The sequence below is a fragment of the Xiphias gladius genome, chromosome 4 (assembly GCF_016859285.1).
Source record: "Xiphias gladius isolate SHS-SW01 ecotype Sanya breed wild chromosome 4, ASM1685928v1, whole genome shotgun sequence".
NCBI classification, from domain to species: domain Eukaryota; kingdom Metazoa; phylum Chordata; class Actinopteri; order Istiophoriformes; family Xiphiidae; genus Xiphias; species Xiphias gladius.
Genome location: NC_053403.1, coordinates 7,842,447 through 7,869,768, shown reverse-complemented (window position 1 = coordinate 7,869,768; position 27,322 = coordinate 7,842,447). Strand labels below are relative to the sequence as shown.

The following is a 27,322-nucleotide window of genomic DNA, read 5'->3' as shown; positions in this document are numbered from 1 at the left end:
TGCAAAGTTTAACAACTTAGTTTAACTTCATAGTTCTGTAATTACGAACAGTCATCCTTATTTAGAAATTGTTATATTTCCATGTGTACTGTAATACTCTAATAATTTGAACTTGACATGCCCTTCTTTGGGGACAAGAGGGTTTACTCGCATTATACATCCCTTGATGTATTCTATGCTGGAAACAGCATAAAGTGGAAAGATGAAATATTTACACACACTTTTACATGCACAAAAAATGTCAATGTCTGAGATAAAGGTATTTCTTGTCATTGAGAATGTTAGAGCTTTAGGCTGTTAGAGCTTTGAGCCAAAAAAACAGAGTAACTCCTCATGGCTGTTCAGAGCTATTCTCTCTCGGACTCAGTCTTTTCTTATGTTTTTATTTTGTTTTTTCTTTCTCTCTCTTTGTAACAGACCAGAAGTTTTCACCTTGGTCCCCGTCTCGAAAGTTCAATGAAGGCAGACGCCTCCCTCCAGCCAGGAACATGAAGGGCTTATCGGGCAGTCGTTCCCAGCACCAGATCCCTTTACCCCATGGATTGGACTATGACCCCCATGTCCATGACCTCCATGCTCACCATGTCTCTGACTCCCGCCACTCGTCCTACCTGCTCAGCCCCACAGAGAGCTGCCCCATGGACTTCCACCACCGCTACTCGCCACGCAGTTCCATCCACTCTGACTGCATGATGATGTCCCCTGTCATGATGCCCCCAGCTGCTGCGTCTGACCATATTTCCAGCAGCACCTTCCCCAGAATGCACTACAGCTCTCAGTATTATGACTCAGCCACACGGGACGACTGCGCTGCCATCACAGCCTCTGCCACCTCCCCAGCTGTCGCTGCTGCTGCAGCCGCGGCAGCTGCCTCATCACACCATGCGGGTACCAAGAGCAACCGCCTTCCGGCTAACCTACTAGACCAGTTTGAGAAACAACTGCCACTACACCGCGACGGCTTCCACACATTGCAGTACCAACGTACCTCCACCACCACTGAGCAACGCAGCGAGAGTCCTGGCCGCATCAGACACCTTGTTCATTCTGTCCAGAAGCTCTTCACCAAGTCTCACTCCCTGGAGGGATCATCCAAGATGAATGGCACAAAAGGTGATATTGTAGGAGGTGGAGGAGGACCAGGGAGTTATCACCATCATGGCCACCACTCCACCAAACATGGTAGCAAGAGGAGCAAGAGCAAAGAACGTAAGCACCGCTCTGGCGGCTGGTGGAGCTCTGACGACAATCTGGATAGTGATAGCACCTACCGCACGCCCAGTGTAATGTCGCGGCACCATGGGGAACATGGCCACTGTTACCCAGACTCCATGCACAGCCACCACTTTGGAGACCTGTCTCTCAAGACCTCTAAGAGTAACAATGATGTCAAGTGCTCGGCTTGTGAGAGCATAGCCATGGCGCCCGAGGGCAAATTCATGAAAAGGAGCTCCTGGTCGACACTGACAGTCAGCCAGGCTAAGGAGGCCTATAGGAAGTCATCGCTTAATCTAGAGAAACCCATGATGCACATGGAACTAAAGCCTTCATTGCGGACATGTCACTACCTGCAGGTGGGTCATGGTTTACTGTATTTATGTTTTAAAGGACCAAAAATTTAATACTTCAAAGTATTCATACATTAAAAGCAACATATATCAAAAGATGAACAATGCTCTTTATTTTATATTGTATATGGATGGTAGTCTTAGTGATTGGAGCTCAAATGCCTGTTTATGTGTGCATCTATGTGTATGCTAGTGCTGGTATGTGTCACCATAAATAAACACTGTTTATATAGTATATTTCACATTCAATTAGGATTTTGGTAATAAAATTAACAGTCTGTAATTATTCTTTTATTATTTCATTTGAGAGGGAACACCTGACAAGTGTCTGTCAATCTGTCAATCTGATTTGCTATTGATAGGGAAATCACTGAACTAAAGTTTTCGTGTAAGTTATTTAATTTGTGACAGTTTCAGCAGTTTAAGATATGAAAGACAGATTTTGAAATTTTGATTTAAATTTTTTTTGTTATTTTATGCTCTTAGTTGTCAATACAACCTTAAAATACATCAATGGTTCTGCTGTTTGTTAAAAAGTTAAAATATGTAGCCTTCTTCCAAACTGTTTACCGGGATTCTTGTGATTGTTGAATATCTATCTCTTAAGAAAGGGCTAAAAAAAAAATTCAATATTTCAAGGCTGAATTTTAGCGGTAGATTGAAAGGGCAGTAAATGCATAGAAACTCTGAGCATCAGCTATCTTAAAATATAACAAATAATTGAGATCAATATCCAATCATCCCCATTGAGGCCCTTCTAAATAAAATGCAGTGATTGATATATTGATTATAAATCCTGCCAAGGAGGCCTTTTCAGATTCCACCTTTCTTTCTGGTACTCTCTTGAGTGCAATTACAATGTCCATGAGTGTGAGAAGCCAATATATTTAACCAGGATTCCCTTTTGTGTAGTCAGCTCAGGGAGCTATTGTGTAGTAAGGTGTAGGGATCAATTGAGTGAATAGATGTCATGGTGGAAGACACTGAGAAGAAAGGGCTTCATGAGCTAGACTACAATGTAGAAAAAACACAGGTTTGGTGCCGTAACAAAAAAAACCATACTGTTCGGCTAGAGGTTTTGCGCTAAAATAGAAATAGATTATGTTATACACAGTTTTCAGACCCCTGTCTTTGCTATACCACTGACACATTAAAAGACAGAAGTAGTTTAGCCACAGGTACTCGCTTCAAAGATAGTCAAAAGCCAAGTTTTTGGGGTTTTGGCTATCTATGATTCAGTTTCTTTTCATTTTAAATATGCTCTCATCCAGATTTACTCAGAGCATCCAGCCTTACAATTCTGTAAATTTTGCAGGAAAGATTTAAAATAAATAAATAAATTAAAAAAAAAAAAAAATCACCTTTCAAATTGATTAACATGAAGGTGATTTAAGATCGAAGAATAATGGCAACATTGTGACAGCAATTTCTGTGCTTTCAGAATTTTGAATTAATTTAAAAGGGGATCATCAGGCATTAGTAACATATTTAATCAGCTACCTGTGTGTTTGTGGTTTGGAACTCTGCACCTCCCAACAACACTTTCCTCTTAGGAGAAGTTTGCCTGGACTCCACTCTTAACCCATTATGAAATGGTCTACTGCTTGTAATGGGGATGAGAAGAGCTGATGTGATTGGTCATTATTAAAGCTCCCCAAATTGCCCCCCTGAAGATGATATACTGTATATGCCTTCTACTAACATGCCATTCTTCCTGCTCGAGGCCTTTTTTCACCTTGTGCACTGTATTGTGCTTGTACCTCACACAATCAAAGATGCAAACGTTTGTTGGCCACACTTGCACCCAATTCCAGGAAAATTTAAAACTGAGTCATATATATGCACTGTAATCAATTTTTACTGTCTGTCCTGTTTTTTAATAATGGCAATAGATTGGAATGATGCTGAACTCAACACAAACACACAAATAGTTCTTTTAGGTTCTGGATGCATTCCTGACCTTGCTTGGAGAGGGAGAAGAGGTTGCATCATTGCCCGATGCATATATGATGCTATGTGGAGTGCACAGTTTTACACACACACACACACACACACACACACACACACACACACACACACACACACACACACACACACACACACACACACACACACACACACACACACACACACACACACACACACACACGGGGACGGACAGACTGTCAATACAGAGGCTCTCTCACTGGCATTTGACAAGCCTATGTGTCAGCAGGCAGAGACCCTGCAGCTGCCACACATTCAGCGTGTCCACACTGACAGCTTTATTCAGTGGAATAAGTGAGGAAAGATCTTTACACAGGCGTTGTGGTCAACGCTGTGTGTGCTCAGCAGATTTTATCTGTTTGATGTGTCTGGGTCCTTAAGTTCCATGTGCACTTGTGATGAGGAGGACAGGTCTGCCTTGGGCAGGTTGCTGACATAATCTTGTCAAGGCTTTAGGCTACCCCCCTAAACCAACAATTCCTGTTGTAGGATGAAGCTTATGCAAAACAAAATGACTGTTGCACATTGTGAAAAAAGAACTAAACGTGATAGTATAAATCTTTACGATAATCACAAAACATCAACAGACATAGAAAAAGTACAGGAATTAGCCTTCCAGTGAAGGATTACGAACACTGTGATAATTTTCAGCTAAAAACCTGTAAATTGTAAATGAGTAAAACATGAGTATCAATTCAAACATATTGTGCATTGTGACAATGTGTCATAGTAATTTTACAAATTACTATTTCAACTATTGTTTCTGATAACTGACAGTTTACATCATATGTAGGCTGAATAAATGAGGGAAATGTGCATGTCTGATATCAATCACTTTGAGTCCTAACAACAAAATAGTGAAATCATTTTCTCCTTTTTTTGTATTTGTATTGCTTTCTTTCACATTTGATGTTTCTAAGATTTAATTTTACTAATTATATAATATATTCTAGCGCTAACTGAGCCAGATCTGCTGTCTAAGAGAAATACTTGATTTTAACAAAAATAAGCTGGGTAAACAAAGAGTAAATAATGTTTGGCGTGGTCCCCAGATCTTGAAGCATATTTTGAAGGTGAAAAACAGTCATATGTTCTTGCCCTTCCTTGTCTGAAATGTAGCCGGTGCAGTGCTTTCCCTTTAGTGTAACAATGAAATCTCTCAGGCGATGGCAGGGAATTTGAAAAGATTATCTGGGGAGGAACTTTGTCTCTCCTTGATGTCTCTATTCAAGTGTTGTACTGTATGCCCAAATCAACCAACATAGAATTTACCTTCAAGTACATTCTCCAGATGAAATTATGGAGACGGATTTGTATAATAGTCTGCACTCCTGTCAAAAGGGGTGTAACATCCTGTTGATTTGAATGCACCTGCTTTTTCAAGTTACCATAATAAGTAAGAGACTAAACTATCAAAACCTTACTTCAGAATTCAGTAGACTGCAATCACTGTTGCAAATCCCACATCTTACGACTTCAGCATCCAACAATTAACAATGTGAAACTGTGGGAAGAAATTACAGGACTCATTCACTTACAAACTACAAATTGTTCTACCAGTACTTACAGGTTTTTTTTTTTTTTTTTTGCATGACATGATATTATCCACTGCATGATCTTACAAAATCACCTTCTGCAGTGAGAAGATGCAATTTCCCAAGGTTATTTTTGAGCACAATATTCTCTTAGTCTTTAGCAGTAACTAATGATGGTATAAAGCTGTTTTTCTGTCTAGCTGCCTCAGAGGCACAGTTGAACATATTCTTCCAGGGGTAGCATCAAATGAGCATTGAAATAAGGTAATGCTAATGAGCTAACACGCTGCTTCCTTGAGTGATGGCTGCCTTGTTAACCGCAGCCCCAGATGATCTATGGTCGTGCATTAGGAGGTAAATTATTCTTTTCCTTTATTGCTGTCTTTAAGACCGATTTAATTTAGTTTCCAGACAATTGCTGCATTTTATTCCACTCATGTGGGAGAGAATAAACGTATGCAAAGCAGTTTAGTGTGCGTGATAGTTTTACTGATAGGTCTTTGAAGGAACATACAAGCAAGCCAACTAATTTTCTTGTCATCTTCCAAACTAGGGCAGGGCTGGAAAGTACTCCCTTCTCTTTTTCTTAAGCGGATGACAACAAAGATGAAGCCTATTATCACAATGTTAGCAAACTGAATGATAAATCATTCATTTTCCTACTTTGCTGTTGCATGCTGAAATGTGCATCCTGCCCAAAAGTTCACTTGTTTTGGATTCAAAGGAACGTTCTAGTAGCATATGGTCTAAATGCTTCAGAAGCCTTTTCATCTTGACTACAAAACAAATTTGGGGAAAACATCTAAGTAAAACACACGATTAATTATAGTGGAAAGCAATGGGTGCTATTATTAGCATCTCTAAATCTTTCTGTTTTTTTCCCCATTTACCACCTCCCATAGGGGAGAAAAATTGATATCGTTTTAATGTAAGCGCTTATGCTTTCTAGTCCTTCACCTGTCTGCCCTGCTGAAGCGGGCCAGCAAGTCAGAGAGGATATTGGGTGTTAAAGAAAAGAGAGAGGGAGAGAGATGGCTGACAAGAACAAATAGTGAGAACAGGAGTGGTAGAGAAAGCATTACTCTACCTGTAGGCGCAAAAAAAAAAAAAAAAAAGGAGGTATTAGCCACTTTGCTTTCTGTGGCAGTTCAGTGATTGTGGCAGAGAAAGCTACTGTGTATGATTGGGTAAAGCGAGTAACCGGCAGAGCATTAAGGATAGCCCTGTGCCTGAGGCTGTTGTTTCAAGAGTTAAGGTTGCCCTGTCCACTGGGGCAACTGCTACAGCTGAACCACACACTGACAGTGTTGTACTTACTACATGCCTGATCAATATGGTGCCAGACCATGTAGCGTGTGACACATTGCCATCGTAAATCTCCATCTTTAGAAGAAGGAAACCACAGTGTGGGAGGGGCATTGATTTAGATCCCATGAATAACTTGACTTGCCAATATTAGTTACAGTTCAGTCTCAGTAAAAACGGGAGCTTAAACATACACAGTGCATTCAATATGACAATCAAAAATATTAAGGGTAATTGATTTTTAGGAGTTAAACTGGATGTACTCTACCTAGGTTTCTATCACATCAAAATCTAATTAAAACCTATTGGTTGTGTAGACATTTGTACTCACAGGGTATAATTAGTAGTTCATAATGACTTAATCCGGATGCAGTTATGTTAAGAACAGTCACTGTCTACAGCTCTTAGACTATCAACACTTAAAGCTATTTATACTACATGATGTATGTCATGGCATTGATGATACATGTTGTTGTATATGATTATTTTCTCTCAAACCACAAACATGTACTCTATTAAACATTAATGAATGGAAGGTTAGATTGTGGATATTTTCAAAGTTTTATAGTTGTTGAAATGGTGACATCCTGCTGACACACTGATTTACCACTTTTGGTCAAACAGGAAAACCTGATATTGCTTAGAATACAAAACTTATACGACTTATATAAAAATTCTACAATGCATTTAAAAAATGGATCCCACTAGTCCAGCCTACTTTTAGGAATGTAAAGTGTCAAACAATATTCGGTTTAAAGAACAAAGTAATTTTCAAGACGCCAAAGTGAATGCATAGTTTCCTTAAAAGAATCTGTAAAAGTTATCAAGTTCTACAAGTTATCTTTGATCCATTGTTCTACTTTGACAGTTATCAAAGTGTTTGGATTGTGCAAAGAAACCCAAATGTCTGGAAGAAATCCACGTAAACATTGCAAAAACAAACTTACAGTACAGTATTACGTTGCTGCTAAGGTCCTGCTTACAGTACATGTACACGACCATGTACACGATGTAGTGCTCCTTGTTATTACTATCCGCTAGTTGAAAGATCACAGATGGGAAAGAGCCTTCATTTACAGTCCTCCACACACTTCCAGCCAGCGTCAGGCTAATAAACAGTGGTTAAAATTTTTTTTGTCTTTATTCCAGACAGACTGATGTTGCTGCTGCCGGGAGCATAAACCACACTGCTCTTAGTGAAGAAGAGGATTTTTAGGAGAAGCTGTAATGAACGAAGGCTAGCTTGAATCACTGTCACATGAAAACATTGCACACTGTAACTTCAATGTCTACCAGCAATTATTTTTTCTTTTTCCCTTAAAAGTCTTTGAAATCTTCTCACTAGTGTTAATGATTTGATCTGACCAACTGCCTTGTATTTCCCATAAGCTACCCATCCCAAACATATAGATGCACACACATACACTACTTCTAGCCCAACATCCTAACACCTTATGCCTTTCATCCCCATTTTTTCCTGTCAGAAAAGATGAGATATACAATATAAAACTCTAACGCAGGTTTCTTTTTTCCTGCACTGGGATTTGTAATTCTAAGGGGCAGACCTTAAGACTTGAAGGCTTGAATGTTGACATTTCAGGTACATATTACAGTGAAGTCAGATCTTAATATAAAGGAAATCCAAATATACATAATTCTGCTTCTAGTTTTCACTTCATGATCACAAGACGTCAGTTGTACCCTAACATAAAAACTACTTTTTCATTCAGTCGACATGAAAAAAAGTTTTGATTTTTTGCTGCATAGATTTGAACTCTTAATGGTCCTGCCTTCTGGCAGTTCAGTCTTTTCTCAGTTTATGCCTTTTTAGTGTTAAAATGATAGTGTATGCATTAGTGTAATGTTACTACATGGTTGTAAGAAAACCTAAGACTGTGCATCGTCATTACACATCTGCCACCCTCATCGCACATCTCAGCTGTCAATAAAAGTCTGCGAAACATAATTAAGTGAATAACCACAGCAGAGGTTCAATTCCTGCTTTGTAAAAAAAGATTTTGCCTTTGTAGACATATTTTTTCCTTCAGTTACATATATGCTATGATATATCTTTGTTTATTGCATTGCAACATATGGTGAAATTAAGAACTGGTGTAAAGCAGCATTACAGTTAAGGACAAGAACACAGATATCTGTTTGTGAAAAGAATGGAAAGGCAACCTTAAACAACTGCCTTTGAAGCCTGATTAAGGACTACCATTCAGAGTAATAGCCAGACACATCTCAGATTCATTTAACTGTGCCATGGAAAAACCAAGCACAAGACTTAAGTCATAAAACACAACAGATCCTATAGTCAAACGTATTTCGGCCATTAAGTCCAAAAGTACTTCATGTTTCATGTTAAACCTGTTATTATCTCAACAGTGAGTTTCAAACTGTCCAACATTAGCTTTCTTTTTGTATTAAATGCATGTGTGATTCAAATATTTGAAAAAAGATGTCAATTTGTGAAAGATATTATCACTGTAAAATACTGACAGATGTCTCAGTCAGCTATCTTACCTGGCACTTGAAGCCACGCTTTGTTTAGAGCCAACATTGTAAGCAGTCAGCTAGCCTTTATCCGATTGCTTATCGAATACTATTTCCATATTTATTTGGCAAACAATAAGCTACAAAAAGATTAAAATTCCTTTAGAATATATATGTGTGCTTACTTTACAGCAAGTGTTTCCTACATGATAAACACTCTATTGAGGTCCTGCCTCTGAGAGGCTTCAACATGTGCCATTATGACAGCCAGAAAAATGTATGTACATGCTTTAGACTCTTCATTTTTCCATTGTGGGAGTTTTTTTTAGGTTATTACAAATTGCATACATTTTAAACATTGTACATTCAGAATCTGGACTCTTGAATAAAATGCTAAATGTACTGCAATATGCAACAAATATGAGCAATTATTTCAGATACGGCATAAAGGGAGAGTGCATCTGGATAGTCTAATATTATTCTATTATATAAATATGCATCACTCTATCTCTCTCTCTCTCCCTATATATATATATATAGGAGAGAGAGAGAGAGAGAGAGATACACACACACACTCACACATATAAAAATAACATTTAGCTTTGACAAACCCACTGGATCTCTCATGGGTGGAGTAAGGTTAAGCATTGAGCTCGTTTAATTTGAGAGCCCAGGCTCAGAGATGAATGAAACAGAGGTGGAGCTTGAAACCAAAGATGTGAATCAGCTTAATTTTCTGTTTAGGGAAAAACCAGCCAGAGCTTATCCAACTACGTGATACAGTTCTCACACTCATTTGGGTAATTGGGCCCCATTGTACTTGCAAATATCATCTCTCATTAAGCTTACTGTACAAGCCTGATATTTTGTCTTTGAGAAGTATAACCCACTGTTACATCTGTACTCCAGCATCATTTAACAAGTCACCATAGATACTGGCTCAAGTAAACAAGTAATATCTTAGACTATTATAGACTTATGGTTCTAATTTTTATGTAGTATTTAATACAAGTGTGTTATCTCCCACAGGTGCCCCAGGATGAATGGAGTGGATACCCAGGCGACAAGGATGAGGAGATCCCGTGTCGGCGGATGCGCAGCAGTAGCTATGTCAAAGCTATGGGAGAGGTGGATGATGAAAGTGGTGACTCTGACACCAGCCCTAAGACCTCCCCACAGAAAGCCATTCGGCCTGATGCTCTTGTCCTCAAATCAGCCATGCAGAGACCCCATTTAGACTCCCAAAGGTAGGCCGGGCTGCCGAGTTCAATACCCACGCCTAAGCTATGTGTTGATTTCAATTTCAATGCAGAAATTTAACTGAAAGAAAACTGAAGAAACTGTCATTCTTTAAAATATCATTATTATTACTAGGTATAGCCCAGGAATTGCCGGCTGCTTTAGGGTCGACAAAAACTTTTTTTTCCCTCGAATTGTTAATTATTACATGCTTAGATTTTGTTGCAGTGTGCGTCTTCTCAACTCTGAAGACAGGAATTGGATTATGGCTCCGGTAACTGACAAAGTGGTAAATGGTACATAGACTGTACTATGAGGTCAGTACAAATGGTTAAGATTAAACTTCACAGTGTTGCACAAATACCCATGCACACAAACACACACTCAAACAATTATGGTGGCAGGGCTGTTATGTAGGTTGTTGGCTCAGGTGTTCTCAAGCTTCAATACACTTGTGAATAACACTGCCCATGCTACATCCATATTATATGAGCCTCAGATCAACACCCTTAATTTTAGTGATCATTGATAGTGCATGTCAGTACTGCAGTAAGACCTTTCTGTCAGCATTGTATTCAAAATACTCCACAAACTGTAGTAATTTAAGGAATAAGTAATAACTTTTGGTGAATTCGACCGAAATAAAGAAGAGTTTCATGCAAAACTGACTTGCAATGGCTGATTACCTGTTACAGTAAGTGTCTCTGAAAAAAAATATTCAGTGTTTTAAGTGGGGGTTCAAAAGAAGAACATTCAAATTGGTTTGTATAAATTCTAACTCTTGCCTTCAATAAATGTTTTAATTCACAGCATTAGCTGTGTTGTTTGTTGATTCTGATTTTTGCTCAGCTGCTGTCCCTGAGAGATTTGAAGGGATTTAATATTATTTGGTGATTCCAAGTGAAGTTGCTTGGCAACAAAATAAGAGGACCAGTTTTTGTTATTGTGTCATACATAATTTTATGCACGCCTGGACAACTGTATTAAGCTGTTATATAGAGCTGGGGTGTGGTTATTTGTTGGCTTGTTTTATAATAACACTATTAACTTGCTCTTGAGCACTGTTGGCTAAGTATTTGATCCATGACTGTTTCATGAAATCAGTTAAAGTAGTGCTCTGCTGAGGATTTCAGTACCAAATGGGGTTTGTGTTTGTGACCTTTTTCATCTTCTAGTTCAATATTTGCCCAACATTTTATACAGGCGATGTGTCTCATCTTATCACAGTGCTGTTGACAAGTCTGTAGCAAAATTGTCGCCTTTTTGCAATGTCAAGCTCAACAGAGCAGGCTTAAATTTGCCTGGGCTTACTGGATGGGGGGGGAACGTTGACACATGGAAGGGCATACGTTGAAGTCACTTAACACTTATGTGTCAAGGTATACTATATGATGAGAAGCCTAAGGTATGATGTGCTTGATCAGTAATACATCAAAGCGTTGAGTATATTTCTTCTACCCAGAAATGCATTTATTTTTTTTTGCAGTAAAAAAGACAATCATGGAAATACACCCAGTTTCCATTTTGTTAGGTACACTAAGGTAAAACTAATGCAGTTTAATAAAACAACACTGCAATAAATCATACTTTCATAAAGGTTATATCGTTCAGTTTCTGTTCAAACTGTTTAAGAGAGGTGTTTGTTGTTGTCTTTTATTGATTCAACCTTACGGTCATTTTAGAGGCTGTAGTTTGTGCTGCAGTTATTGTGTGTTAAATGTATTGTGTTATAGTAAGAGGTGTTTGTGGTATTTACTATTACTATTTAATCAATAATAATATACAGTGTAAATATAAAAATAATGTATTACAAAAGTCTCTGCTGTGGTTGAGTAGATTGTGAAATAATAGGGATTCATTAATCAGAAGCCTTAAATACAGTGTCACACTATACTTGGTGGCAACTAAATTGTAGATCAATGGATCCTTAACAGTTTTTCAAAAACAAGTTTGACTTCTTGGAGTGCTCCATCTTTACTTAATAATTTCCTAATCATCCCTCTGCAGTTTGTCAAAGTAAAATTAGTATGAATCATTAGTTTATCATTTATTCACTTTCTTACTACTGTGTTCTTTTTGTAACTCTGTGTCTGTATGCCGGTTGGGATTCATGCAGCTGGAAGGGTAAAGACGTCATTTTAAATATGTCCAGGTGTTCTCTGTTATCACTAAGCAGAGGCCACTTGTAATATACTGTATCTTATGCACATGGTTACTTTATGTTAGCTCATGGATAGCTCATGACATCTTGTGGCTTCTTGCCAATAGGTTAATACTGGTTGTTTTTATATATATATGTTAATGTATACATATTTATATATTTATGTGTGTGTGTGTACACACACACACACACACACACACACACACACACACACACACACACACACACACACACACACACACATTATGTGTTCCCTAGTGACTGTTTCAGATAGAACCAAATTTTGTGAACGTGGGGAGGCATGCATCCGTCACTCAGTGCTTACTTTTATTTTTGTTACCATCATTTCAGCGGGGTTCTGATCCAATCTGCTTTTGTCCACAAACAAACCAGGCCTCGTTTTTAGCCTCTAGTTTAGAATGTAATAATGTCTTCTTATTGCAGCTCCTAGCTCTCACTGTTTATCTAATAAGAACCAGAGACAAGCCGTACACATGTTCTCTGCAGTTTTGGGATGAGAGTTACTGTTTTCTCGTAGGACACTTAGAGCTGGACTACAAGCTAATGACTCCAGTCATTAAAAATAGTGCAGTGTTGATCCCAATAGTTCAGATGGTGTCATTGGAAGATGAGTCATTCAAGTGCTGATACTGACTTTGGATAGAAAAATTAGATCATGAATTATGTATTCAAAAAGAAGAAAGACCATGCCAATAGATGCTAACCAGTAGATTAATTAAATAAAGTATTATCTAGTGATGTTCCATGTGTGGCTTTTGAATTTTGCAATCGTGTCTATCCCTACCCCCTGTCCTTGTTCAGCCAGGGCTACCACTTGCAAACCACAAGAGATATGCGGCCCCACCCTAGTGTCACGCTGGACCCTGCCACCACCTTTCATCCCCCGCCCTTCCGATCTCGCAACCAGAGCTACATGCGCGCCGTCAGCACCCTCAGTCAGGCTAGCTGCGTCAGCCAGGTGAGTCGCAAACACATGCATCGGAGAGACATGAGATATGAAAGAGCGTTTATGTTATGTTGTTTTGTATGTAGTAGCTTTGTGTAGAGGGCAATACTGAGACATAAAACATCCACAAGTGTCCATATTGGAGGTCCACAGCTGATCGTTTCGTAGACATAGCCATTGCTGTCTCAACTGAATTCAATAGAAATAAATAATTTGTGCTGTTTTGGACTGGGAATTGTTGGTTTAATCGATGGCCTACTTCTGAATAAGTTCCAGACACAGTGTAAGGTATTTTATAGTTTTTTTTTCAAGTTTTTCTAAGATATCAGTTTGACATCAGAGAGTCTGTTTCCGGATTTGGCCCAAGGATGGCTGGAATAATGGTTAGAAGTAGATAACTGAGTCAGTGCTGAGGTAACTGCTGTTATGATTTGGCACTATATTGATAAAATTGACTTGACTTGAAGTAGAGACTAGGCCAGGAGATACAACAACTTGATGTCTTACTTCTCATCATACACCAACCATTTCAGGTATCTCCCTTTTTCATACCCTGCTACGAAACTATACAGTTGGATCAATTGTGCAAGTCTGTTTTGGACCTCCATGGTGGCACAAGACATGCTTGCTACAGTAAGACAATTTGACACAGCCAGCAACCAAGCATCTATATGAAGAAAGAGTAACAGTAGCTCTTTTCTGTAACATGATTTAGAATGTTAAACACTGAAGTAATAAGAAAAAGGTGAGATTATGTTTAGGCAATATTCTACTACAGAGTTTTAAAGCAATTGACTATATTAATTTTCTCTAACTTTAAGTATACATGAGTGTACATAATTCAAATATTACCAAAACTATACAGCATACATAGTGAACAGGATCTTTGAAGAGGACAGGAGAGGAAATGACAGGACAGAATAGAACTGGGTAGATATTTCATTTTCATAATTACATGACTTTGTTGAGAGATCTTGACATCAACAAATAAATTCATCTTGTATCAGCTAGAAGTATTTAGAATATTTCTAAGAGACTTGCTAGAGTTACAACATAAAGAACTGAAACTGCAGTGTGTTTTTCCTAGTTTCCATGTGGTAACATACAGTATACAGTACAGTACACCTTTGTTTTGGGGTTGGTGGTAAATGGAATGCTTTATAACATAAACTGAATATTTTTCTGATTGTTTTTGTTGTCATCTGCCCTTTTTCTCATTTGATCTTGACATTTATTCAGTTTAAGGTCGGAAGTGACAGTGGCATTTCCTTATGCTAACACTCCTTCATATTTGCTGTGCAAAGGGGAAGAATCAAAGTGAGAAAGAGAAAGGAAGAGGAAAAATTAAGGACTGCTATTCCTGTTTTTGTCTCTCAGGTGAGTGAGACTGAGATCAATGGCCAGTTTGAGTCAGTTTGCGAGTCCGTTTTTAGTGAAGTAGAATCCCAGGCCATGGAGGCCTTGGACCTGCCTGGTTCGTTCCGCACTCGAAGCCACAGTTACCTCCGTGCAATTCAGGCTGGTTATTCCCAAGATGACGACTGCTTGCCTTCAATGACATCCTCCACTGTCACTTCAACTCTCAGATCCACAACAGGTAAAACAACCCCCCCCCAAACGAGAGAGGGTTTAGACTACATATCTTCATACATCCTATACATGCGCACAAACTTGACATACCTACATATGTACAGTGGGGAACCCTTGAGCTTCAGAGATGCCGGGCTGAATGATTCCAGTTATTTCCTATGGAAACTATGGTGTGCGTGTGTTTGTTTTTGCCTCTGCATTCTCCCGATTGTTTAGATGGATTTGCTTGTGTGTTACTTTGCACGACTCATGAATCATTAGCCAAGCTTCTGGTTGGTCACTTGTAGTGTTTCCAAGCTGTAGACTAGGATAAGGGTGGGAGGGTTGCATTTCAAACACTCAGATGGCAACACACGCTCATGGCACACAATATCACAACACAGCACTGCCACATCACATGGCATGCCTAAGAGGAATAGGCCCTACCCTAAGCATGTTCACCTGTGGTGTTATCTATGTGTTGTGCGAAGCCTGTGAGTTACTTAGGAAGGAGTGAAGTCTGAAACGGGCCAGGGGTAGGGGAGCGGCAGGTTTTTGAAATATTTGTGTTGAGAGGATATACCGGACAAGCCTTCCGCCTGTCCTGCCCCTGCTCTGTTGCACCAACACATTAGCATATTCTTTGCAACTGACCTTGTAATTGACCTTATAGAATAAAAAAAACTAAACAAACAAAAAAACAATCTTGTAACCAATTTAAGGTAAGTCAACAAGCTTTAAAGACTAGAACACATGCATACACACGTGCTGGTTGCATAAAGGAACTGTCCAGCGATGGTATACTACTAGAATTTGGGAAGTACAACCTTCACTTATTTGCAGTATTGCTGTATTGTGTTGCATGAAACTCACCTTGTGAACAGCGGTTTCAGTCGAATTAACTACTGAATGTTATGTAAATGTTATTACAGGAATTCTTTAAATTTTTCCAAGTGAGCAAACTTAATTTTATTGGTTATATTTCATTGTTACAGTTATGTATGACTGTGGAATCCAAACTCACCATGTTGTGAAACTGAAATCAGTGCATTTTGTTTGTGACTCAATTTGATATTTGTACTACATGCTACTTTTTTAATACATGCAAGGATTTGAAGGTTTTGTGCGACACAGTGCAAGCAATATATCCCTAAAATTAGCATTTCAGGTTCTTTGTGCAAGCAGTGTCTTTGCAGTAACTCCCTCACTAAGTGCATTTGGTGTTTGCCTGCAAGAGTAAAGCTATGAACCCTATTGAAACATTTTTCTTTAATTACATGCATTTTTAAATATTATGACGAGGATTTTTATTGTATTTGCATACTTTTCTGTCAATTTAATATTGGAGACATTTGCACTTCGACTCATTTTGTGGGCTTTGTTTTTCTTGCTCAATCTGGACTTTTGTTTTTGGAATCCTCTCATCTTCAATTGGGTTTCCATCTACAATTTCTTCGATGTGACAGAAGTACTGAGGATAAAGGAGTGTTCTCCAATCCCACTGTCTTATTTGCTGAACTCATTTAGCTCTCTGCTCCAAATCTGTCAGCTCTATATGGGTTAAAACAAGCAGTTGACTGTACAAGATGTTGTGAGGTGGTATTTTGAAGATTGGCATGATGCTTCAATTACAATATGTCAGATAAGGTTATAGCAACTCAGAGGAAGGGTCCCCTGGATGGTGATTTGTTATATACAGTACTTTCACCTCCAAGTCAAGCCATACTGTAAATAATATTTCTTTGGTGTACTCTTTGCACTGTTCTGAGGGAATAGTGGCCTTTAAATAATATAAAATAACTTTTCCAGGTTATCTTGGCTAAAAAAAAATACTGATTCCTGGAATCATGTTTTTATGTTAGGATTCAATACTAGATTATAATTGAATTGTATGCGGCTTATGAAGCAAACCTCATGAGAGGCTAGTGGGCCCTTGAGTGGGGAAGGGATCCCATGATGCTCCATAGGGCAGACGAGCAGCAAACCCCTCTCCATTTGACCATCCATCTCTTGAAGGATAACCAGGGGGAAAGAACAACTGGAGGCATCAATGATGATTGTTGCAGGTACTTTAATGTTGACACGCATACATATATCTATGTATATGTGTGTTTTTACACTGCCTTCTCAGTAAAAATAAATACATAGAGGTTATATATATAGTTGGTAGAAATATCTCGTTATGTTATCCTAGTAGCAAACGCGGTTCCAAACAACTCTCAAAACCTCAGACACTGATTTTTTCTTAAAACTTTACATCTTAATACTGATTACAGTGACGAATGTGATGCTGGCTTTTGTGAGTTGTTTACCATGTCTCAATTGGAAGTGTTCTTAGACCACATTTTAAGTGTAAATGTATGAGAGCTGTACTTCCCAAACTTTTCAGAATGTTTTCGTTTCGCAACCATAAAATAGCACCAAATGTTATAGCATTGCCACTGTCTCCAATAATTTGTGAGAGCAGCACCTGTCTGCTGTACATGTGCGAACTCTATTTTTTCTTTCAATGAAAATTTTACTTCTTTTAGAGGCCACGTGTGGCAAAGTCTAACCCTTGGCATTGAGTCTGTCAGCTGTCTTTGACTGTGGGATTGCAGCCTCTCCCTGGTGCAGCCCTGAAGGGGGGAGTGACCCCTCCCCTCATTGGGTTACTTACTCCATATGGTCTAATCAGCCACCTTGGACCTGATATGTTCAATAGGGTTCATATCTGCTTCTTGGCCCAGTGGGTTGTGATTCCTGTATTCCCTTTACATCTTTTCTTTTGCACAAAAAGGCACAAATTTCAGGTCACTGAAAAACGTTTTGATATGTTTTAAGAAGAGGGTTCTCAGAAAATGGATTCATCATTTGATAGTGATTGATGCATTTCATGTTTAATTCCACTCTTTGCTGTGCTGTGCAGTGAAAAGATGGAAAGAAGCCTTGAGATGACTGAGAAGGCAGTGTAAAAACATTGTGAAAAGCCTACAGTATGTGAGTTTAATGACAATCATTATTGTCTTAGTTAAATTAGGCTTAACTCAAGAGCCTACTTCAGCAAAGGTGTATATTCTGCACTGGTTCGGGCAGGAAATAGCTGTATTACTTAGAGCTGACACACTATGCCATACCAGATTTTTTGTAAAAAGTTTTTGTAAATAGTAACTTGATAACCACAGAAAGTTTATGTGAAGCTTTAAAAGCTTAAAAATCTTTAATATTCATCCAAATCTGTTACTGATGATAAGAAACTTTCAAAACATGTTGTTAATTCCACCAACAATATACTCAGATACTGATATTACACTACTCAAGTTACCTTTCGCTTTACAACAACTCAAGTGCAGACATACTCACATGTGAACAGCACACCAGTCAATGGTAGGTACCAGTCCCTTTTGTAACCCTTAAATCGTTAGAACCAAATGGGAAATTATTGGGTCTGATCTTGTGTATCTTTGGAATTATTGCCACTCACATACTGTATGATTTCCATAGATATGTGTTTATTTTTGTAGTTCAGAATCCAAATCAAATCACACTCCAGCTGTTCCTTTCACTTTGAATGTCCTTCTGTTTGCATATTCAAATTTTTCTTCCAGAGGGATATGATGTTGTGGATGGGACCTCTTTACTAAATGACGACATGATAGAGGATGATGACGGTGCTAGCTCCTCTGCCTATGCGGAGCTGGAAAGGCTGGAGAGAGAGACTGCTGCTGCTCGCAGCCAGCACAGTACTAGCTCTACTGTAACAGCCATCTCTGTCCCACCGGCATCCCCACCTTCATACAGGGTCCCTACTGCCTCACCCATAGCCACCTCTGAGCCGCCAGTCCCTCAGGCCATTCAGGCCTTTAAGGAATCTGCCAACATGGTTGCTGCCTTCAATATGCAGTGGAAGGATGAAATCTCAGCAATGCGCTATGAGCTGGCGGAGCTGCGAAGAGATGTCTGTGGGGAATTGAAGACATTTAACAGCAACTTCTTCAACTTTACTCAGTGCTACAATATGTGGACTTTGTGCCGGGAGCCTTGCAGTGACAGCACCACACAAACAGATGACAGAGTGTCCATAGGAATTCAAGCAGGCTCAAGTTGGTCCGTTCGACAGAATACAGAGGACAAGTCAGTGATGTGCCAACCAGAGCCAGCACCCTTCAGCATAATGGATTTGATGGACCCGCCCCGAATTGAGATTATAGAGGGAACCCCTGAAAGCACACCAGAGGGGTCAGGAAGCCCTGCAAGCCCACTTCCAATCGAGGACTTCCCATGGGAGGTCATCAAAAAGCAAAAGGCCAATAAGCAGCCGGACTCAGGTGGCCACACAGGTGGTCACAGAAGCGCAAGTCTAGAACTGTGGAGCAGAAAGTACACCAGTGGGCCCATGTCATATCTGTCTATGTCATTCTAATCATTCCCATTCTACACATACTGTAAAATGAGATTAGGAAGCCAGGGTAAAAACCTGACATTTATCAAGAAAGGCAGGGCAGTGCTGTTGTTAGATGTCCCTTTACTCTATGCAGACACAAGAGTCTGTCATCCCTTGAACAGGTTAAAATGTTGTTCAAGCAATCTTTTGATAAGTGTCTTGCTTAGCCATGGAATAAATGAGACCGATCGTGTTATACACCAGACTGAGTTGACATAAGAATGTGAGAGAGAATGTGGCTGATGCTCAGATCCTCAAGTGCCAACAAGTGCAGCATTATCTTCCCTCCATTGTCTTAAATACCCAACCGGCAGAGAAAAGTCAATTACCATAAACATGATTAGAAATCTGAGGGTCATTTAATGATAAAACTCAATAATCAGCCATTGTGAGGTGAGGTATAAATTGGTCTGTTTCTGCACATGAATTTGAATAGCTCGAGCTCATGTTCATTCCAGTTTCTCTTCATGTAGAAACATTCTCTTAAGCACCTGACTATACTGAAAAAATACTGTGAATAACTTTATAACCCTAGTTTTTTAATGAATGCATTAAAGATGAATATATTATTTATTAATATATTGATATATAATTTACTTTTTAGTTATTCCAAGCAAAGCATTCCTCTGCCATGGCCTTCATCCATTTTGTAGCCAGTTCCAGTTGAAATGGGCATTCTGAAAATTTCCAATTTACAAAAGTTTTCTCAATTGTGAACTTAAATTTATTTGAATAAACCTGAGATGATGATAACCGATAATAACCCCTATAAAATTTGTAAAAGAATAATCATCTGGAATATTGTATGGATGACACTTTCTCAAGGCTCTATGGACTTAGTCCCTGGCTAAAATTTGTTTACGGTGAATAATCTGTGACTGATTTCAAAGTCTAACAGCATGTGGGGAGGAAAACAGTAAGGGGGATTCACAGTGATCATCAAGTATGAATGTATTGGCTTCACTTCATTCCTGCACAAACTGCATTCATGTTCAAACTCTGTATATGTATATAGATGTACCATTTTGTATATAGAGAAACTTATATTCAATACTTGTACTGTTTGCAGTTATAAACATACTGTGTTGACAGCGCTGAGAGGGGTTAAAGTAGTAGTTGTGGTTCTAAACCAAACAGCACTTTTTCGAGTCTTACAGGCCTGCCTCCATTTATTTCAACATGTTCATCATCCCGCTGTTTGTGCACCTCGTAAGGAAGTTGGTAGTTCATAACAGTGTTTTGCCTATAGTTTTTCATGCAGTTGTGACTGGAGGTTGTAAAATGTTTGGTGAAGTGTCTCACCTATCTGTTCATGTCTATTTTAGAGGAAACGGTCTAACAGGATTTGGATTGACTGCTTTGGTAAATTATCTTTACAGATTTGGACTAAATTCTACCATATTCACCTTTTTTAAATGCCACATTTCTCTTGTAATGGTGGAATATTTCTTGATAGGTTGGTTCATCACTGCTGAAAGATAACAGAGAAACATTGTCCCTATAAGTAGACAATCAGAGCCGCTGAGGGCCTCTACCTCTCTGACATGTTCCCAGAGGTGCAGTATAGTACCACTGAATGTACTAACACCGCCTCACTAGTGATGGCTTAGCTGGGCTCCTGTCAAACCCTAATGGGTGGGATCCCTCAATCATCTGCTATATTTGGCCAATTGCTCATTTTGTCTGTTACTCATAAAATAATAGTTGCTCATTAGCCACTGGCATTCCCTTCAACCACTCATCCCCTCCATTGTCCCATTGTACCAACATGGTGTACCAAAGTTAATACTGAGGCCCATGGAACTGAGGCCACCAACAAACATCTCCAAGTCTGACAGCACTTATCTCTGGATAATCACTGCAGCACAGGACCATGGGAAGCCTGTATGTATCAGACCCCTGACTGAAATGTGAACCTTGCAAAAGGACTTTTAATAAAGGAGAGGCTACATCTTTCACTTTATAAAGAGAGTGGATCTACTTCCCCCTTTGCACGACCAAAAGACAATACTTGCAGAAAAAGTGGCATTTTGAAAAGATATTTAGAAAAAGGTTGTACTAGAGGTAAGATCAAAATTAAAGCCACAAAAGAAGAAAAGGCAGACATTTCCTTTTCAGTTGTTGCAGTAGCTCCAACTGACACAACTGTTACTGTAACTCATTAACCCTGGGCTGAAATTCCTAGCTAAATAATTTATTTGCCTTGATAATCTAAGATATGTTACAGAGGAACACTGTATTAAGGCATGTTGTGCTGGTAATTTTTGGCAGCAGCTCTGTATTGTTGCCATTCTCCACTATTTGCAATACAGAATAAGCATTTTTAAAAGGCTTCTAACCTATTTATTAAACCCAAACAAAAGAATTTTGAGTATTTCATTACAGACCAGCCAAAGGCTGGGTTAGCATAAAACATAATTGATTTCCATGAAAGGCATATGACTGTGACAACATTTAGCCTATAATCCTTTTAATATCTAAATATATATATACAGTATATATTAAAAAAAAAAAAAAAAAAAAACTTTGGAGAGGCTTTTATTCATACTTTTTTTTTGAATGATTAAGAGGGGATTGCAATTGCAATCCTTACTTACATCTATTCCCATCCTTCGGGGAAAGTAATTTAAAGGTGCTGAAGACTGGCCACTCATGATGTCTCCAATCTACATTCATTCATTCTATGCAAATCTTTTGTTCTCTGTCGTATTTTTATGCCATCTAAATATTTGCAGTTATAGATATTAGGTGTTTATGTTAAGCCTTCACGCAACTCATCAATGAAAGGAATGGAATGATGTTTTCAGAAAATATTCTGCGGCTCTTTTTTTATTTTTGCATGAGCCACGGACAGCACTAAAGGTTGTTTTAGTGTTTCCTGCAAAACAGTTGTTTCATTCACATTTCTCCCATTTTAGCTTATAGGTAGACTAGAATCCAAAAGTTTGCTGGTGAGAATCCTGAGATTCCTGCAATGTAGTAGCATCCGTGTGCTTTATGACTTCCTATACAAAAGATATGAAGAATCGTAAGTGCATCACACATTGAAAATTTATTTACCGACTACAGCAAAATTAGAAAACAAAGCCTGCGATAATAGAATTGGAATTGCTGTAAAAATGCTTAACATTCCTCTAAATCTTTTATCCAATTGAACTGCAAACTAGTGACTGATGCCAGGGAACTCACCCATGCTATAAATAGGTTTAATCCAGTGTTTCATTATCATTTCATCATTTAGCCCAAAGAAATTACCCTTCCCTTAAAACAAGTAGAAATGTAGCAAAAATGCAGATATTGATCAAAATATTATTTTAAAAATATATTCATAAAAGCTATACATTTAAAAAAAGACTGAAGAAGAAACAGATAAAGGGTATTTACAATTATTTTTTAACCATGCAACCATATTTTGTGTACTAAAATATATAATTATTTGTAAGAAATTCTTAACTGTCTATCTAATATGTTACAGTATGTAGTCAATTACCCCACAAGTTTTGTTTTGTTTACATTTTGTCATCCAGAGATCTGATGCAACAACTGTGCCAACTCTGTGATGTCCAGTTTTGAGGACAAAGGTTTTTGGATGGAATCTGATCTCGCCTGAACCTGTAACACTGCTTGGATATAAATCCTTTTCTACCCATGTGTTATTTTCCTGCATTTATTCAAGGTTTCTTGGAGAAAACATGCTACTCTGTTTTGCATCAATCATGTTGCAATTTTCAGGGATCTCAGACTGCATTGTTTAGTGAATCAGATTTTGTCAAAGTTATGAAGCATCCTTTTGAAAACCATAGTTTAGCCTGCATTTGTTAGCTTATGCTTATTTTGTTAAATGAATGAAATCAGTATGTGATACTTTTGTTTTCAGTTGTTTTTTGGGGGGTTTTTTTGCTTATTGTGGTGTTTCTTGTGAATTTTCATTTCCAAATTTTATTGGCCTTATGTATTTTTCATAAATTGATATAAAACAATGGATTAAAAATGTTTACGAAGTTTATGTTTATGTAATTCAAATGGCAAAATGGGGGTCATAGCTTTACAATGGCATCCACAGCTGAAACTGACTTGTAGCATAAATAGTATTTTTTGTGTCCATGCGAAGTAGTCTACACACTTTCACACAATGCAAATACACAGCATGGGTCTGGCACAGTGTTTTTTTTTTTTTTTAACTTTGACCCTCTCAATATGCCTTGGTTTTCTACTAAGCTATCATATTTTTGTTTTGGTTTTTGTTTTTTTCCTTTCCCTTTTCCCCCCATTTTAGGCGCCCGTAGCTTAGCTGGGGGGCGTAGAGAGTACGGTAGGTCTGGTAGAGAACCGCTTTATTATATATTTTTTTATATGTTGTTAATAGTTTTTCATACATTTTGTCTGACTCATTAACATTTTCCACTTGTTAAAAGTAAGATTTATCATAAGTTGAAGATGCCGTCATACTCACTAAGTATGTTTAAAACATTTAAATGTTTTCATCTGTTTCCACATGAATCTAGTGGATTTTTCAAGATAAAGCCTAGTGCATACTGAGTTTAAAAAAATCAAAAGAACAAAACTAACAAAACGGTTGACTACTGTCCCACATGTTGGCCTTGTGTTAGCACACTGGCCTTTTTTGTACAATATCTACTGCATTTGAACAGAGTGAGACAAAAAATGTAACTTTTCCATTTAAAATATCTTCTGCACAACTGGAACATACCTTAATTGAGACGTGCATAAAGCCTTTTACAAAATCCATAAAATTATTTATTTGATTTGTTTTTGTTATGTTTTAATATTACAGTTCTGTTCAAATTCATTGGTATTAGTGATTCACGCTCTTGCTTTACCCATTGTATACATTTTGTTTAAGCGAAGAGAGGGGAATAGAATCAGCACACAGTAGTGTGTCCGTATTTTAAATATCCTGGCATTCAGCAAGGCAGGTTATGACCAACATAACAGCTTTGTATCAAACCACCACAAATCAATGCTGCTTTTAGTTGATATTATGAATCAGGTTTGGATGCAAATTGTGGACGTGCCACAGTTGTTGATGTATAAAAAGACCTTTTCAGATATGTAGTCAAGTTAGTTGCTTTCAGTAGTTGTGATTTTCTACACTTATGGTATTATTTTTATTCAGCTTATTCTTCTAACTTTAGCTTTAAGGGAAGGATAGATACTCCCAATACTCCTAATTTTAAATGTGTTGCTTGATGGATTTAGTATTCAAAAATGATCACATGGTTGCAGAATCTGGCAAACTTCGAAACTGTTATCTCTTTTTTAAACTTGGAACTTTAAAGTGGAACTCTTCATCCAGTCTACACAAAATCCTACATACAGTATTTTACTTGTAGTCAGATATATTGGGTATGTACAGTGTTGTACAAGACAGTTGTTATTGGTGCCATGAGTGGCTTTACATGGATTGTCTAGAAAATCCAATTCTCTCACATACTATGGACATTGTGCGAGCTACAATTATACTTAAAAAGATTCACAATGGAATGTTTATATTTGGTGGCAAAGTTTATATTCAGCTGCCATTGCTGGACTATACGAAACCTACTTTAATGGACCAACTAGCAACAGAGCCCAAGGTCTGTCAGTCATTTTGCCTATCTAACACTGGTTCAAAGCAACATATTACAGACATTAGACGATACAGACAAAAAGTTTTTGGTGAATCCATGACCTTTCTTCTAGTGCCACCATCAGGCCAAAGTGGACGCTCACCAATTGAATGAACTTTTTGCATTTTTGACAGAGCTTTATTCTAGTACCCCCCCCCCAAAAAAGTGTCATCTTTGTACACACAAAATATATTAATCTAAAAAGGCCGCTTAAAATAAAATTTGCTCAGCAGATTCAGTTCTTCAAGAACGGCAAACCCTTATTTAATTGTAATAACTCCTTAGCTTTTCTTCTAATGCCACATTCAAGACAAACTTATCTTTTGAACCCTCCTACTGGTAAGGCTCTAACAAACGCAAAATGATCAATATGTTCTTCGTTTTGCCCAACACTTTGATTATAGGTTACAATGAACTTTAAAGCCTCAATGAGCTGCTAGCGGGGCTCTTTTTTAAGTTACTTTAACTTTTATATACGTATCTGTGAAGGCCGGAAAAGGTTAACGTTTTATGGTTTTATTTGGGACACTAACCACTACCTCATAATTGGGGCAAAGGAAATGAAAAGAGAGAGGGTTCGTTGAAAGTACACTTCCAGGCCATTGATTTGTATTGGTTTGTTGTGATATATCATACATAAAAGGTTAATCCACCTTGTATCCATGGGGGCATCACCACTGTATGTATATATGTATGTGGCTATGAACAACATGCTTTTGTATTGTACAGCTCTGGAAAAAGGGCTACAAAAACCTAGTTCTTAAATTTTGTATATCCAGCAGAATCAGCTGGAACTATTGACCTATACACACCCTCAAGTCCTGCTAGTTGTCCTATGTCAAATCACCCATCCATTCACAAATCCATTCATCTATCCATCCACTCATCCATCTTTGCAAACTACCAGTGCCATAATCAAGCTCAATCCTAAACCTGAGGAAATATCTTCACAGTAGTTGGGTCAGGTATAGTAACACTGATATGAAAAATCGTCACTTGCTCTTTTTTTCCAAATACAGTTCTCTTTTTTAGATGCCAGTGGCAAAATGCAAACGCTAAAGAGCTATAGTTTAGGTGGGCACATGCAGTATTAAGGAAAATATACATTCAGAAGAGGGATTGCTCTGAACAAAAATTTTTGAAAAGAAAAGGCCATTTTAGGCTATTTCAGTACACTAGTAAGATCCAAGAGTCATCACGGAATAGACATTTTTACTGATGCAAGTGAAAGATCTACAGTGATCATGTAGTATACAAAATGTTTTCTCAATTATTTTTACATGTTGTGATGTGCCTAGCAATAAACAATCTACACTGGCTTGATTAAAAAAAAAAGTTGGAGTAGGCTACATGCTACATGTATGCAATTATGTAAAACAGAAACAATGCTTTCAACTTGTTTGTCCTTATTCAGTATGCACTCAATGCTCATTGCTCCAGACAGCCAGTACAGCAAGTTGTTAAGGAGGGACATAATGATTATACTGCAACTAGATAAAGCTGTAGGCTGTGACTTTTAGGCTTTAAACCACAATGATTAAGCAATACATTAACTTAGAAGACATATGTACCTTTTTTAATTAAATGTTTCCCTATTTAATACAGTCTTAAGTCAAACAAACAATAGTGTAGCAGTAAGACCTGACAGACATCACATTCACTTTGTTACATCTACAGCCCCCATGCTCATTTATGCAGCTTGTCATTGCACATCATTAAGCCTCAATACACCCTGACCTGAGTAAGAACAGCATCTCACCAGCCTCTTTGCCAGTCTGAGTCCACAACTATGGCAAGAACAGCCTCTGACACAAATGGAGGGACTTGGACGGAGACGAGACGCTGTCAGAATTTTTGCAACGATTTTTCTGAAATTTAAGTCTTGACCACAAAGGAGCAAAAGGTTTGAGGGGCCTTGCTGAAAAAGCAAAAGAGTCAAAGTCTGTTTCATATTCTCTGCACCAAAATTATTGACTAATGATGTTAAGTCACACTTTACATGAAGTCCATGTAAGTACCATATCTTTTTTTATAGTACCTATGTAATCAAATGGGAATTTCAACTGCATATGGCAAAGTGTGAAACAATAAGGGATTTAATGTTCCAGAAAGTACCCGTGATTATAATTATATATTAAGCACAGCATTGTACTTGCATTTCATGTAAAGTATGACTTACGCTCATGCAACCAACTACAAAGGGATTTAAATGCAGTAAACTGGTTATACAAATAAGGGGGTGGTCATACCCCAATCAGTGTAAAATTTTCAAAATGGGAATGTTAAAAGTGAAACTTCAAAAGGCTCTACATACTGCAGTACAACATGCAACACTTTTCAATATATACTATGTTGTTGCAACATCAGGAAAACAGAATGACTTGCTTTTTAGTTTAAAAAACATGTTCTTTGTCTGGTTCTCTCAGCACGTTTTGTCTTATTT

General features: G+C 38.1%; 1 protein-coding gene across 1 annotated transcript in view; it reads left to right on the top strand.

The window, feature by feature from the left end:
* Positions 1-488: 488 nt before the first annotated feature.
* LOC120788559 (disks large-associated protein 2-like) overlaps positions 489-27,322 on the top strand; it is a 41,418-nt gene continuing 14,584 nt past the window's right edge. The window contains exons 1-4 of the mRNA XM_040124413.1: positions 489-1,574; positions 9,920-10,137; positions 13,113-13,269; positions 14,635-14,854. Coding sequence (XP_039980347.1) covers positions 489-1,574; positions 9,920-10,137; positions 13,113-13,269; positions 14,635-14,854 — 1,681 coding nt within the window. The remainder of the gene's footprint in view (positions 1,575-9,919; positions 10,138-13,112; positions 13,270-14,634; positions 14,855-27,322) is intronic.